The sequence below is a fragment of the Kryptolebias marmoratus genome, linkage group LG7 (genome assembly GCF_001649575.2).
Source record: "Kryptolebias marmoratus isolate JLee-2015 linkage group LG7, ASM164957v2, whole genome shotgun sequence".
Classification (NCBI taxonomy): domain Eukaryota; kingdom Metazoa; phylum Chordata; class Actinopteri; order Cyprinodontiformes; family Rivulidae; genus Kryptolebias; species Kryptolebias marmoratus.
Genome location: NC_051436.1, coordinates 23,769,193 through 23,786,333, shown reverse-complemented (window position 1 = coordinate 23,786,333; position 17,141 = coordinate 23,769,193). Strand labels below are relative to the sequence as shown.

At 36.6% G+C, this 17,141-nt stretch overlaps 1 protein-coding gene across 6 annotated transcripts in view; it reads right to left on the bottom strand.

Annotated features, from left to right (window-relative positions):
• Positions 1-17,141, bottom strand: part of si:ch211-200p22.4 (phosphatidylinositol-binding clathrin assembly protein) — a 122,694-nt gene that overhangs the window by 90,090 nt on the left and 15,463 nt on the right. For all 6 annotated transcript variants that reach the window (XM_037976577.1, XM_037976579.1, XM_037976582.1 and 3 more), the window contains exon 2: positions 2,945-3,087. In XM_037976577.1, coding sequence (XP_037832505.1) covers positions 2,945-3,087 — 143 coding nt within the window. The remainder of the gene's footprint in view (positions 1-2,944; positions 3,088-17,141) is intronic.

The following is a 17,141-nucleotide window of genomic DNA, read 5'->3' as shown; positions in this document are numbered from 1 at the left end:
AGGAAAACAATGGTGTGAATGCTTAAAAGCATTCACACAATAAAGAGAAACAGGAAAACAATGGTGTGAATGCTTAAAAGCATTCACACAATAAAGAGAAACAGGAAAACAATGGTGTGAATGCTATAAAGCATTCACACAATAATAGATAATAGATAATAAAGAGAAACAGGAAAACAATGGTGTGAATGCTATAAAGCATTCACACAATAACAGCCAATCTGCTATTGGCTGTTTAACACTAAGACAAAAAAAACAGCTAAAGCCAAGTTCAGTGGTAACAAAATCCATCCACTAACATTTCCAAATCATCGGGTTTTGTAAACTTTATTTACACTATGATAAAATAGAACTGAAAAAGAAAAATTGTCAAATTGTTAAAACCAAGAAAAGTTTTTTTCTTTGCCTGTGAGTTCATTAAAAAGAACAAAATGAAATTTTATTGTTGAAGCCCCACATTTTCCTCACTGCTCTTGAGGTAACATTTAGTGTAGTAATAACTGAGAGTCATTCCCAACACATACTGTAAGTGCTACACATTGCTTTGCTTAAAACTTTGGGATTAACTGTTGGAGTTGATCCTGTTTGCCTGTTAGCAAAACAATCTAATGACATACTTGACACATTTTAATGAAACTGTCAAAGTAATCATTTGATGCACTGTACATTTCCAACTGATTACCCTTTGGAATCACCTAATCAACCATAGGAAAGACAAAAATGACTAATAGTCAATTTAAAGATGCTGAGCTCAAATTTGGAGTGGTAGTAGCAGACAAATTCACAACACATACTCCAAGTGCTAATATATCGCTTAACATCTTGTGATATAGGGTGACTTTGCACGTTATATTATCTTTGAAGTTTGACCAAAACGGCTATAATTCCTTAATTTCTCAGCATAAGATGATCATAGCCAAAGGCCCCAGCCACGTGGAAATGCAGTCTTTCCAAAACAATTTTATCCTTATAAACATGGCAATGTTTCTAGAATTGTTGTCATATTCACTGGAACACAGAAAATGACCTAAATGCTGGCCTGGTAACTACACCAGGCCTCTATATGGTGCTGTAATACTGCCACAAAAATACATCAGAAACAAAAATAAGGTGTGGAGCAGATGCTCCAAACTGTAAACACAAGAAGAAAAAGACAAGGATGGCAAACACAAAAACGAATCCTTTCTGTGGACTGTCGACAAAGTGCAACATCTACTTTGTATCACATTAAACTACTAGTGACAGGAAGTCGTGTCAGTTCATAGCCAGGAAAATAATTGATGCTTTAAAGGCAAGAGCCAGAGTTTTCCTCATAATGTTCAAAGGGTTCAGGGTAAACTGTTTTTACACAAGTGTTGGTCTTTTAAAACTATTCTCAAGTCCTACATTTTTTTAGATGTATACTTGATGCATATTGTTGACCTTTTTATTTTATGTTTGCTTTAGTATTGTTGACAAACAAAGTAATAACAATCTTTCTGGCCTTAGATTATTTAGTCCATCAACAAGGAGTTTTGGCTCTGCTCTATTTCAGGCAATGTTTTTGCCTTTTCTGCTCATTGAAGTTATACAAGGCATGACGGTTTTACTGTAGTTGAGCAACTGCTGTTTGCAACACATATGTAAGCACGTAGGCTCTCACTATTGGGGTCATAGGTTTGGCAGTAGGTGGAACTATGATGTTGTTTTCAAAAGGTTGTTTAACGCTGTCCACATGGGTACACAACTGTGGCAATTCAGGACTTTTTTCAATATGTCATCTGGTTTAGAAAAATTTTATTTAGGGGCTTCTAAAATGCTGTTTACATGCGAATGTAAGGCTGAAACAATAAAAAAAAAACCTTGTGTATTCACAAAATGTCGTTCCTGTGTAGACAGGGTCTAAAACTGTTGGCATGTAAGGCAGCAGCTGATATGCATTCCTTCAAAGAATGTTAGGCCTTTAATATATTCTCTGCGATTACATAAAACAAACAATCCCTTGTAAAAGTCAGCTTAGTGTGCAACAGCATTAAATCTTCACACAGACTTTTGATAATGCAGTAAATGTGTTATTACTTCATGTGTACATGTGTAAATCGAAACTTGACAGCCTCTTTGCAGTGAAAACCTTTCGCACCCCTTGTGATCTTTATCGCCCCCAGGTAAGGGAACCACTGTCATTTCCAGTGGTCTAGAAGTAATTACAGAGCATGATTAAAAATAGTTCAGCAGTCGGACAATTTATGGTAATAAATAAATAGTACGATGCTACAGTGAGCAACAAAAGGCCCATCTGAATATCAAAGAAGACTTATGTAGAATCGCTTTGTGTCAAATCAGTAATGTTTTAAGGGAAGGAGCTATGAAATTAACAGCCTACAAAGCTAGGGATCAATATAAATGCAAACTAGAATGGTTTTATTTGAAGAATGGCATGCCCTCTGCTTCTCTGCTTGGACATTAATAAATCCACAAAGAATTAAAGCAAATCACTCTCTTTCAGTCTGCTCACTCACATATGAGCTTGGACATTTTGCTGACATGAGTCTTGATCACTAGGCATAAAAAAGGAAAAATAAAACCATTAATTTCAATTTCTGTGTTCGAATGTCTGTAGATTTACAAAAAGTGTTATTTTTTGTTAATTGCAAACCATGTTTTCACAAAACTAATTTATTTGATTATTCATCGTATCCTATCTTGCCTCCAGCTTGTACTGAGCCAATTAATTTCTCTGCACTTCAGAGCCATTTCAATCATTCACGCTTTGTGTCCAACATCCCCGGCAGTTCCACGTGCTGTTTGCATCCCTCCAATTCCCCCTCCACTGTTGATCAAAATGATGATGTGGACATAAATAAAAGATTCAAGGTGTAGCCTGCACTGACTGCCCCGGAGGGTTTTTGTTTGTGTGTGTGTGTGTGTGTGTGTGTGTGTGTGTGTGTGTGTGTTTATTTCGTACCTCATTGCCATACATCATGAGGTGGTGGGTGGTGATGAGGGCTTTGAAGACCACCACCCAGCTCGAGTTGGCTGTGCGCTCAAAAAGCGTGTCCGCCAGCTGGGGAATGTTCACGTTCATCTCATTGGTGCAGTGGATCAGATCTGGGATGCCATAAAAGACAAGAAAAACACAAAACAAAAAAACAATCACACTCCAGCAGGACAAAAAGCAGAAAAGATGTGCAATGCTTTTGAATAAAACCCTGATCAAAAACAGTGAAAGGTGATACAAAAAAAGACCCCTACAAAAAGGACAAAAACAGCAGGTACATTTTTGGCAAAAAAAAAAAAAAAAAGCAGTGTTGGGCAGCACTACATTTTTACAGTGCACTGGGGTATTCAAAACTAGCAATGGTGCTGATTTCAGAACCATGCTTAAACATTTCTGCTTCCAAGAAGTTTAAATTGTAGTTAGGGTTGTGCATGAAGAGTACTGCTCAGTGCAGTCCATGCTGATGGCACACTGCCAATGATCAACCTGCGCATTGTTTAAATGACTTAAGGGTCTTTAATGCTTTAACTTTAACAAATTATGTAAGAAAATCTATCAAAACATGTCACTACTTTTATTATTCTCGCCATCAGCGCAGCAGATGTCAGAGCTGAAAAGACAAACACATGACACGCTACAGCTCTGAAGAGATGATGTTCAGTGGAGACAATGACAGAGCTACTAAAAGCAGAGCTGGCTGGATGTTGTAGAAAGCCTGTGATCTATGGAGATGATGGAAATATAACAACCTTCAGATCAGGGCTATGCCCTACCAGACTGGTATGCTGATAAGCCAATTTCTAACAACAATTAAAAGGTCTTTTTTGAAGGATTTCATATCGCCCACCACCTTTAATGCTAAAGTTTTAGATTTAAATCACCTTATTTTATGAAATAAGAGCCTTTTCAGCCAGAATTTCAGGACAACATTATGAGCTCAATCATGTGACAGTGACAATGTCACGCTCAAGAGTTTATGTTACGATTGACTCAACTACTAAAACACCAATTTTTAGCCCAATATTTGTAAAACCACTGAAGCTATTTTTGTGTTTTCTAAAGTTAGTTGGCTGTGGCGACCATCTTGAATTGGGTTGTAGAGGTACATCAAATGATTATTTCCTGAAAAAAATCATTCAAATACATTCACTAATTCCTTGTTGTTGTTTTTTCAAACAGACTGAAAGAAATAAGTGAAAATAGTTAATAGCTAGATCAAAATTTTAGTTCAATATCCGTTATATCAATTTTTGTTTGATTAAAGATACAATAGATATTTTTTAGTTATTGCTACAGTATCAAATCATGGGGTGGAAAAAGATAAAAAGTTTACAAAGGCTCAAACAAAGTTACAATATTACATTACAGATTCTTGCCACCTCTAAATGTTTTAAATATATTAGAGATGTTTAAAATGCCTTAAACCAAACCGTTTTAGTCCACCATCACAAGCCTTTCTAGGCAGACAATAATATGGTATAATCTGAGGACAGCTTAACCTTCTGACTTTCAGCTGTTCCATCTCACTGTGTTCTGCTCTCTGAGACGTGTTAGCAGAAGTTCAGGTGTCACTCATTCACAGATGGTGAGAGGAAAATTGAACTTTTTAAAGGTGTAAGAGTGCTGAGCTCCAATCCTGGCAGCATCACACATCAAAAACAGGGAATATGATGCCATTACTGGCAGGAACACAAGGGTGATACTTTTCTAATGTATAATATAACAGGACGCACTGTATGTTCTCCGGCCTCGCTTTAGCTCTGTCATTATGCAGATACTTTTTTTTTAAATGCTACGGGGATAGTGAAGTAGGATTCTGTGCAAAAGGTATGAACAATCAATATCTTACCTGTCGTAGACAGCTTTTTGCATGACCTCAATATGGAGAAATAGAGCTCAAGCCCAACCACTATAAAAAATACTGTTTTAGAATGAAAGCAGAACTTAGGTCTTGGACAAGCTGTTAGCTCATCAGGACAAACCAGTTCTCCAAATGGAGCATGTTCAAAGAGGATGAATTGTTCCTTGAACATATATGACAATGCTTGGCAGCATATTCTGCCAAGCATTTCTGCACAGAAATTGTTCAACATTTTGCACACTGAGGCAAAGTCTGTACACTCTGCTCAAATCATCACTGCACCACTCTATGGTCACAAAAAAGTAGCTGTTTGTAGTTCTTCTGAAGTTTACAATATCATAACTTTAAAGAAAGGAGCATGAAAGTTAGAGCTTCACAATCAAATGTCTGTTTCTCCACGTTCTGTCCAACATGAATATGAGGACACAATTTTAACAAACAGAATCAACATCATTAGTAGCTCTGTGGTGATACTGGAAAACCAAAAATGAACATTTGCATTTATCCTGTACAGAGAGAAGAGTCTAAGGAAGTTGGTCTTTTACTAATCGAAGGAAATTATTATTGTGAACCAACAGGAGGGTCAGCTTTTGTAACTGAAGACACTGACCCACCTCTTCAGTCCGTTTCACTTCTTAAACTAACTAAAATTCTTTCACATCATTCTTATTCTGTTCCTTGTTTATTTAGCTGTGCAGGAACATGAAGCAAATAACTTTCCATGTCCTGTTTTGTAAATTAAAGCCATGTCCACACAAACATGTATATTTTATGGTTTTTCACTTGTGTTTGAATGTCTCATTCACATGCAATTTTTTTATTTATTTACAAACATTTTCCAAAGTCTAAAATAGTGCATTTTGGGTTATTGTGTACTATGGGCAAGCCTGCTATTGATGAATATATTAAGAATGCGTCAGAAACCTGGCACAGCATCCACTCAACAAGTTGTAGTTTTAGGAGAACTACTTGCTTTTTTATTTCTTTCTTTTTTAAACTTGAAGCATCAATAACTTTGAAGCTCTTGTTACTCTTGGTATTCTTGAAAAAACCATCATACTGAACTGTGATAAGTTAGAATCTACACAATATAAAGTGTCAACTAGATTAATTATTTGCCACACGTTGTCACCACACTGACTGTAGGAAGAGCATCACCATTTATCTATTTACATGCTAAAGGATCCTAAACTAGATGCATAACAGGGAATACACAAATTTTAAAACATAAAAAAATGCAGATTTTTTTCTTTTTCTTATTTAGCAGAAATAAAAGTGTTTAATGAGCTATCAATGGGCACCTAATGTATTCTTGTTCATTTTTCCTTCATCTCCAGGTGCACAATCCAATCTGAGCAGAGACTAACAGCTTGGCTGCTCTTCACTGTTCTCTACTTTAATGGAGATCGATTTGAGCCAGCCAATGTTCTGGTCCCAGAGCTTATTGTAAAGATTCAGCATTTTCCCTTACCACATACATTTACACAGCAAGCCTCTCAGGCACACGCATTGGCACACGTTTAAAATAGTAAACATCAGATATCTTTTGTTTTTGTTTGTTTCATTTCTGTGGCCTTCATTGTTTCATTCCTCCACCCTCACTCCCATGTCTCCTTGGGCTCGTGCTCCTCCCTTTTGTTCTTTGCCACAGGATGTTACAAGCAGCCAGCTCTCACACCTGGAAACTACAGAAACAGCTTATCATTAAACTATCGGAGACAGAAAGACTCCTGACAGAAGACTTCATCGTCCATGTGGTCACTCGCTCAACTGAGCTCGTTGTCACCTTTTATTCACCCACTTATTGCACTCACCAAAAGACACCTCAAGTCCTGTATTATTCCAAATTATTCACTCAACATGGCACAAACACACACATCAGGAGGTGGGCTATTTGGTCATTACAATTGAGAGAAATGTAATCCAAAGGTGCATTACATCCATTTAATTGCATTTGGTTGTGTGAATGACAGCCAATCACAGCTTTTAGTGACAAAATGAATGAATCTGAATTTTAAACCTTCCAGTCATATGAATTTATCAGCAGCCTCGCCTCATTGTCAGTCTCACATTGCCTTACAACTCTTCTCCTGCCTCCTGCATCACTTCCTGACATTATGATGCAAACAGTTTATATTCCTGAACTGGAAGGAACAATGAATGCAACCAGTGGGTTTTGTTAACAAATTAGTTTTACTTTAATTCTCTTCCCTTTAATTAGCACTGTAGCATCCTCATTATTATTTGGCTGTTTGTCTTCTCCAGTAACAATTTTCGATTTGCTACTTCTTTGGTTTTGGAAAAACCCAAGCAAATAAAAACAAAACAACAAAAAAAATCATTAAAACATGGAGCTCAACTGAGAATAATGTGCTATGATTTTAGGTAGCAGTACACTGTACTATGTAAACAAAATTCACAAAAAAATAAAAATTTCCACACACATAAATAGGAATTAGCTGAAACAAGGAAGAAAACCAGGTCCTCTATGAAGCTTTATAGCTCAAGCATACTTCTCAACAGAAACATCATTCAAAGTTTAACTGAGTCACAGAAAGTTAGTCTTAATATGTCTGAACTGATATTCTGATTTCTTATTTGTATACATTTTATGACCTTTTATAGATTTTATCATACAGCGTTCCATTTCGCATTGTCACAGACTGATGTCATAGACTAACTTCTGATGTTTTCTGTTTTGTTTGTTTGTTTATTTTTGAGTCCACACTCCTTACCAGCTAGTGGCAATAACACTCCATTGAAGTTGTTTGCCAACTACCAATAATAGTAGCAGAAGAAGAAAAAGCCATGTGGAGGGATTTCAAAGTAAACAGCTGTGATAGAAGTAAGGTGGACTTCAAAATATGATCAGCAAAGTTGTCAAGAGGAGGGACTAAATCTAGCACTTTCCATACAAGCAACTCAAATAAAAAAACATCTACAAAAATCAACTAGACTTCAAGGTCAAAGAGATTTCTAGTAGCAGCAGGAAATTAGGTCAGACTCTGAGCAAAAGAGGAGTCTGGGAATATACGGATCTGAGCATGAGCTTCCGGACAATGTCACTGCTCACCAATGAAGGCTTTTGGAAAAGACTGTTGCTGTACTGGATCTGTTTGAGGAGTTAAGACAAAAAGTAAGCTTCTTGGATTTTTAAACACATTCACAAACTATATGTTAAACATGTAATGACATTTCTAATTACTCATATTGGTACTTTGTATTAACAAGTTCTTAAATATAAACTAGTACTTGTACTCTATTCGAAAAAAAAAAACTTGTTATCTTGCATTCCTAGTGTATACATCAAAAAAAAACTGACTTTTTGTCTGCTTTTACTCAGTGTGTCTCTCAGGACTTTGTTTTCTCTCAAAACCACCTAAAGTGCAGAGTGCACTCAGCCAAACTTTCATCGACACCCACTGTAACAGAGCTAAGAATTTTCTCTTCAAAACTGGAAGTGAAGGGTCTTCTCAACTTGTCTTAGCTGCTGCACAAAACCCTGTAGACACATAAGAGTTGACATAAGTGACGATGAAATGCTTCTGCCAACTACGGTGTGTTAATGTATCCAATGTTTTCTTTCAGTTACTGAGGCTTAATTTCTACTCTGTGTTTCTGTCTGACTGGACTATAAAGAGTGCTATCAAGGAGTGAGGCTTTAATATTTCATTTAATCTTGGTTCTCTTTACTCTTCATACACAGTTTATACATCAAAATGTAGGAATTTTATCATCTTAGATTATTGCTACATTAAGTCCACAATTACTATTAGTTTATCGAAGAAAGCTGATGCATGTTAGATTTTCAGGCCGTAGCATCACTGACACATTTTAACACAGTTTAAAAGTCTTAAAAGCAGTTCCAGTTTATTGTAACTTTTTCCTTTTCCTGCCCATCTTCACTTTTTTTTGTTGTTTTTTCTTTTGAAATCAAAGTTAATGTTTTTTTCATAATGACTGGAGTGCTGGAACAGTTTGTGTGCGTGAGACAGAAAAGTACTAAGAGCAGGACTGATTAGCTCCACAGGGACGCTTGTGCACGAGTGCGTATGTGTGCCAGTGATAATGTAAAGAGCGTACATGTGCCGACTTAATCAGCCAGAGTGGAAAGCATTAGATGCCACTGATCCCAGACCTGGAAGGGGGATCAGAAGGGGGAGGTAACTGAGACAAACAACACATGGCAGAAAGAGAGAGAGTAGAGTGATGGGCGATAACAGGAAAGACGTGTGATCAGAGTGGAGGAGATGAGAAGGGATGATGACACGCAAAACATGAGAGTCTCTTCATCCAGACAATTTGCTGGAATCCACACACAGCTCCACCAGCCTCCTTGTCTTATCTCCCTGCCATCTGTCTTTATGTGGTCAACAGCAGAAACACTGCTCAAGATGTCATCTGCTTTCAAGCTCAACCTCAGCAATTACTCAGACCACAAAAAAGAAAACAACCTAAATATCACGATGAATCGCTAACACCACCTGCACTAGCAGCTACACATTCTGACCTGACTAATTAGCACCCACAGTTAATTAGACAAATAAGAGCTGAATGTACAAGAGAAAAAATTGGAGTCTAAAATCTTACAATGACTGTAATTTAAAAGCTGATTTTAGGGGTCTCAATGGGAAGCTGATTAAATTAAATGAATTTAATTAGACTATTGAGCACAAACTCTTAAGAAAGTGTTTATTTCTTTAGCCGAGTTTAGAGAATAATATTTATTTACCCTGCCTGACTTTTCTGCCCTAAAAGAATACAGAGTCAGACCACAATACATTGAACTGTATAGAGATTCTGTTTTTGAGTATAATGCTAGTTAAAGAATAAATGAGCTTAAAGCAATAGTTCGGATCTTTTAAAACTAAAATGTTATAACTGTTTGTGCAAATGCCATTGTATAAAGCTTTTTAGAATAACTATTTTGAAATCATTTATACAATCAGACATAGTAGGATATTCCTGCTGAAAGTGCCCCAGGCTCAGAAGTGCTACACCTAGGTCCTGTTGTCATTTTTTCTTGAAAATATCAAAACAATTCTATGTAATGTGAAATCAATGGTGATGTAAAGGATTATTAATTAGTGTTTACACAAAATGCTTTAAAATATTAGAGGCTGGAGTTGTTTTAGGGCAGCAGCAACCCTCTCTGATCTTGGCCACGCTCAAATTAGTCATTAGCTCATCACTCTGCTCAGAATTAAAGCATTTCTCCAAACTAAGGTAATATGACTTCAGAAAAAACAGATGGAATTGCAAAATTTGAAAATAAAATAGAATTCACTGTAAAATGCAAAATACTCTGGAACTGTATATATGGATGTGAGCTAATGAAGCAAATTCTGACTTAATCTGCAATTTTGCAATGTGAATTAAAGTTGGCATATTCTCCTAGTAAACTGATCACATTTTATTCCTCCAGTGTATAATTAGAAAACAATGTGGTCATATTGTGAAATATAGTATTAACAAAATGGGGGAGGGGGAAATTAAGAAAAAAAGCCTTGTATAACAAATTTAACAGGTACTAATAACACAAATTATTCTGTTATTGAACAGTATTTTTTACTGTTTTATTCTGTTGATGTGAACATAGTGTTTAACAGACTTAATTATTAGGTAGATAGAGTGGATGACTCGAGATTTTTAATAATTAGTTTGGAAAGCAAAGGTCTAGCTGATTGTTGAATTTCATATTCAGAAAGGCCAACCTGCTGTATGCAAAACAGCCTGACCGGATTGTACTGCAACCAAACAAGCACATGGGTTTGAAAGAATCTAGTGCAGAGGTGTCCAATCCTGGTCCTGGAGGGCCACTATCCTTCATGTTTGACTTGTTTCTCTGCTCCAACACAGCTGATTTCAATCAGTGGGTGATTAACAGGCTTCTGCAGAACATGAAGAGGTGATTTAACCTCTGAATCAGGTGTGTTGGAGCAGAGAAACAAGGAAAACATGCAGGATGGTGGCCCTCGAGGACCAGGATTGGACAGCCCTGATCTAGTGTATGTGAATATAACCCAATTTTTCTTTCTTCTTTCATCCGTTAACATTCCATCACTAAGTTTTTGCTGTAGAATTCCACAATAAATCAGATAAATAAGCTTTGAGACTACCTGAGTATTTCACTCACATATGTAGACACTCGAGAAATAAATGTGATGTCTTTGAACAGTGGCCCTCTCTGTTCCTCTCTGATCTGAGCTCCATTGTTGCTTGTTAAATGCTGACTTCTGTGCCCTTCAGATGAAACACAAACCAAACAGAGATTTCCCAGTACAGTGTGGAAGCTACAGGAACCAAGCTCAAGATGTGATCATGGCGTGTGTGCTATAGGTAAGCACAGAGGGAAATTCACCCTCGTTTTGTGTTAGTAACTCATTAAGGCGACTTGTCTTGAAAAATCAAAAATACTGAACTTGAGGATGTTTTAGTCCTTATATTTATGGTTTAAATACAGCCTCTCATAAACTGTGAAAAACACTTAGCTTGTTAAGAAAAAAATATATTAGTTAACATCCACATAACATATTCCACAACAGTCTGCATTTTACAACAAATTTCATTTTTTAAACACACTTTTGATATGGACTATGATTTCTAAATTGCAGAAATCATAGGGCCCTACTTCTACTTCACAAAAAGGACTGGGGAAACCATGACTACACGCATAAACAAAAACATGTACCATTATGGTCATGTAGAGTAGAGGAAAGGGTGAAGAGAGATTCAGTCTAAAATTCGCTATTAAGGTAACATCTCATTGGGTTGAGACTGTTGGAGACTAGTTAGACACAGAGCTGCATAAAAATATACAAATCTTTGCTTAGAATCACACTGAACAACACATTTGCACAAACTCCCAATAAAATTTGGGCTAAAGTTCACCTCATATTGGCAGTTTAGACAGAAAAGTACACCTCTATCACTCTAGAATCTCAAAAACAAATTTGACAAGAGTTCAAGACCTGTTCCAGACGACACAGCTCATTTTCTTGAGTTCAGTTCGCTCTGAGACCCCCAGGACAAATTCACAGAGGAGATCCTAACCTCTTAACCAACAAAGTCTCAACTTTTTCTTTAATTTTTTTTTTTAATTTAAAAGCAGCTTGAAAACAATCTTCAAAAACAATTTTCTGTCAAATATGACAGAAATGTCAGCGTCTAATGGACCTTGGCCACTAATGCCAGTTTACATATAATTTTAAAAAAAGAGAGATTAAACCCTGTCAACATGAACTAGTGACTTTACTCCATCTTCAATAATATTTAATGAAACAATAAAAAATTAATTTTGCTCCAGGTCTGAAAGGTAGATACAAACAAACTGCATCAAGTTTTTATAGGTTCATTGGGATTCTAATGATAAGCAGCCAGTGCTGTTTTTAGTCAAAATATTTTTAAGGATTTTCATTGTGCTAATGTAATGCTATTACCAATCTCTTCTACCCAGCCTCCTGAATAAAGATACACTTTTACAACTATTATCTTTATGATTTCTGCGTTTCTTAAATGTTGTAATTTTAGCACTATTAGCTTGTTTTCTCTGGAAACAAAATGTCTGTTTTCCAGGAAAACTTCCTTATTTAGAAGGTCTGACAATGGATGAGGAATGGGAAATGAGTTTTTGATATGTATACAAATCTGATTAATGTATATGTCAGTATACTTCCACTGGTATTAACGTCCTTAAACTACTAAAATGACTGATAATAAACCAAGTTGTTACCTCCACTCCCACAGTTTGTTGTTGTTGTGCTGACACTTTAAGCTGCATTAATTAGCACAGTAGTAAATAAAAGCAAAATAAAGGAGCACTGTGAAAAATGTAAAAGGCAGTCACTTGGTGTCTTCTCCATGTGTGTACATAAAACTCAATGTTTTGCATGAGGATATCTCCAGAGACTGAACACCTTTCAAAAAGAAGGACTGTGTTCAGGATTCAAAACGTCCAACCGCTGATCCATTCTGTAGTCGTGGTCAATCCATAACAAATCAAGATTATCATTGTTTAATAACAGTTACCTGAACATGAGCTTTGCCTAAGAGTTGACTGACCTTAATTCAAAATCCGCTCAGGTACAGATGTGCACACTACCAGACATCACACCGATAAAAAGCCAGACACTGAAGGCACCCTGAGGCCCTCAGCTCCAATCTGTTAAAGATTAACACTCCCCAGTATCAGCACCTTGTCTGGCATACTAGTAATCTCCTTCTTTCCCCCGTCTGTCTTTGTGTTAGGAAATGTTAAAAGGGTTTGCCTCAAAAGAGGATTCCCTGTGCAACTCTCTCCCTCCACGTTTCCCTGTTAGCTTCCCTTTTAAAATCCTCCTGATAGGAGGGGAAGCAAGAGACAGGTAGAAAAATGTAAGCCTGTTAAGTTTGAAAACACGTCTTTGTTGGTTTTACAATTATACTAAGCCAGCATTTTTTCCAGCTTCTTAGTGCTATTTTTAATAATCCTATTCATTTGGTTTATTCTGAAAACATTTACCTTATTTAAGAAGTTACCAAAGGAAACATAGGCCCTCGTGTCAGGTTCAGTTCTTTATGTGCTTGCTTACTTAACTGACAATTCAGCTTGTCACACTGCAGATGTAAAAAGAACCTGTATTTATGTTTATGGTGTCCCACTGCTTCAGTGCACTGGAACATCTGTTCAGGTTTTCATTTATTAGCATAAGTGTTGGCTGTTTTAAAAACAATTTCTCACAGTAGACAAGTTGGCACAGCCAGCCAAAAATCTTAAAGCCTTATTGTTGTCTGGCTGAGGTAAAGCAGCAGAAATCTAGAGCTGGCTGTACACAACAACTCCAACACAGATTGATCAAAAACTACCCTGGATCAGAAGTGGGATTTGATAGTTGAGATCAGAACTGTGCATCCTTTAATATGAGCACATTTAGGCATAAACATCTTTCTTTACAAGGAAATGTGTGATTTTTGCATGACTACAATATGTTTAAATACTAGAATGGAAGCCTGAGATGATAATAAAAGGAAGTGCAAAAGGGAGTAATGCACATTTCAGGAAAGGGTACTAAGATGTACGCTTTTAGACAAAAGGTACTAGTTCATAGTCCTTCTAACCATTTATACCAAAAGGTAGTTTACCTTTTACTACCTGCTGCTGCTTAAACTGAAAGTACAAATAATGGTTTTGCCCGTGTCTGTGTGTTTCCATTTGTCTGTCAGTTAGCAAAATATCCAATGAACCAGTGGAGGGGTTTCAATGAAACCATCAGAAAGTAATCTTTGTAATAGCACCCAACTAAAGATGGATGCCACAGCTAAATAGACCTTAGTCAGCATACAAATGGCTTAGTGAAACTTAGTGAAATTTACAAATAATGTGCTAATGTGGTAGCCAAGAGTCATCCTCACTGCAGATATAGATATATATAAATAAATATATCTTTATTTATAGAGATAGACTGCAGTTACTGTTTCAGAGTAGAACCTTTCCTAGCCTAATAGGAACTCCTGAATGACTTAAAGTGACACGATTGGTTCTTGCATAAAAATACACTATATTGACTGGCCAAGCAAATGGAATTGTCTTCTCTTCGCACTATTAAAACTGCATTTGCATTGATAAGTTTAAGCTACTTAACTGTCGCCGTCATCTACTGTGACATGTTCCTCTTTGCACGTGTGCAGCACAAAGTAGACTGACCTGTTGTATGTTTTCACCTCCTAGCTCTCCTACCAAATGTCTGGTCACACTCTGTCAAAGTCTGCTTTAAAGATTCAACCAAAGAACCACAATACACAGCACAAACTATTGTGTCCTCTATTATTGTTGTTGGTGAATATCACAGGCATAGTGACATAACTGAACTGACCATTGGCTGAGTGTTGTGCAATCACAGTGTTCTCCTGCTGGTGTGAAAGCAAATATGTAGGTCCCTATAGTCGCTTCATACTGGGACCAGCAGTCCTTTTCAACTCAGAGAATCCTTAGAAATGTTTGGTCTGAAAGCATAGAGTGTGATCAAAAGCAAGTTTATTAATAAACTAGCTGGTTAAACTACTGGTTCTATGGCTTTTATTCTCTTTAAGGGTTCTTAAAAAAGTTTCTCATCAGTTTTGTTCTCTAGTCACAGAAAACCAGTCAGTGAATGAAGACAGAAACTCTTACTCTTCTTTTCTTCAACTGTTCTGATGAGGGGATTTGGGAAGTCATGTCAACAGCGTGTGTGTGTGTGTGTGTGTGTGTGTGTGTGTGTGTGTGTGTGTGTGTGTGTGTGTGTGTGTGTGTGTGTGTGTGTGTGTGTGTGNAGGGGGGGGGGGTCCAGCATTCTGACCATAAAAAAAGTAAGCGATACTAGTAGAGAACATCAGGCTCTGTATATGAATGCAGGTAAGAATTGGAAAGAAAAATACGCAGTTGAACTCAGGCAAGGGCTCCTGAGAGAGCATGACTAAAAATAACCAGAGATCAGAATGAAGACAGGAACAGAAGCACTGAATGTTCCCAAACACATGCACGCACACAGACAAATCCTGTTTCAAACCATGTACTATCATTATCCAGAGTTCCTGGTGTACAGTACAGCACAGTGTATTTGTGTAGCCAAGGGTTCCCCTGAGAAAGACACTTAACCCAAACTGGTCCAGGGATGTTTCTCAGGAAAAGTAACGTCAACCAAAACTGCAGATGTGTCTAAATAATGTAAAATGTGTGCACTTCCTTTGTGTACTAGTGGAAAACAAGCAATTCTTACATGTTTTACTCCTGATTTAGGTAACATTTCATCTTTAAAACAGAAAAAAGGGCACCCAAAGGAGGAAAAAAAAATTTTTTTTTAAATGATCCGGTGTGTTTTAATTTGGGTGCAACAACTAAATATGTTGCCATTTTCAGAGGAAACTGGCTAAACTGAAGAAACTGTACAGATACATGATAGAAAAAGTGCCACAAATTTTTTTTTGAGTTAAGAATTTTTTTCCCTTGAATCCTTGCTTTAAATAAAATACAGTTTAATGTACTTTAAATACTGTATAAGGCACCATTTCTTTACTAAAAACATTTTAGAGCAATTTTCAGTTATTACAAAATAAGATGGCCCTGTTCGGCCATTTCCTCATTGTAAATAGAAAATAAATGACAGCTCAAATGACATCACAACCTTGAATGCTAATAATGAAACAAACTAACAGTCTTGTTTTTTTTTTAATGAATATCTGAAAAAGCCACTTGGGTCTTTGTTAGCTAAATGCTTTAGTACAACCATTAGCCACTTGACAGGCAGTCGGTTCATTAAAAGCTACTTTTTCATGCAGTTAAGAATATGTTGCTCAGCTGTAACAAGCACATTCAAAAATAAAGAGTTCTTTAAAAAAAAAAAAAACCTTAAAGAGGATCCAACTGAAAAGTATGAAAAGTAACAGAATTTCACAATAATTCCAAACAGATCATTTAATCCATATATATTGATTAGTTCAGCTTTAATCTCAAAACCACTGAAGCAGCAACACCAGTGTCATCATCTCCAAATGACTGCACTAAATTAAATGCAGCTTATTACCTAGCCTCTTGCTCATTAATATTGACTTCAGAACACCATTTACAGTGCAGGCTTGCTGTGTACAGACCAGTGAGCTCCGTAAAGATGTTTTGCTGTGCAGTTAATGACATGAGCCACAGTTCAAGAATCATCCTCAATGCCTTTAGATTATAAATAAGTTCATGTTTAGTTGATTTATTATTTTCACAAAGATAAATGAGAATACAAAAAATGGCAAGGACTTGCTTAAAATATGTGGCTGAAATGAAAAGTAGTTCCTTGAAGGAACCCACAACGTCCACCACCTTGCATTCCAATGTTTTGACAAAATATCTCATGTGATCTGTTAGTGCTCAGAGTAGTGCTGGGTGATATGTAAAAAATCCTATATCACGATATGGATAATTTTATATCACGATAACGATATATATCACAATATACCCCAATTACGTAGGTTGTCAGTTATTCTCTGAAAAATATGTAAAAATAATCTAATTTCTTACTTTTTTCAAGCTTTATTTCGAAGTGACATTTAACTGAACTTTCACAAATGAGATCTGCTGCATTTCAGTGCAGCAATATATATGTACCTGTTAGACGTAACAGTATCAAATGACAACAGACTCCATTATCTTCGGCCGGCTATAGTTTCACTTTTCACAACTTTCCCGGCTCTTTTACAACTTGTTTGTTTGCACTTTTTGGATTGTTGAATATTCTTTTTCGTGTTTCTTCTTTAAGTGATAGAAGAGGTTTGTTGTGTTGGCGTCAGATGAGAAAACAGTCT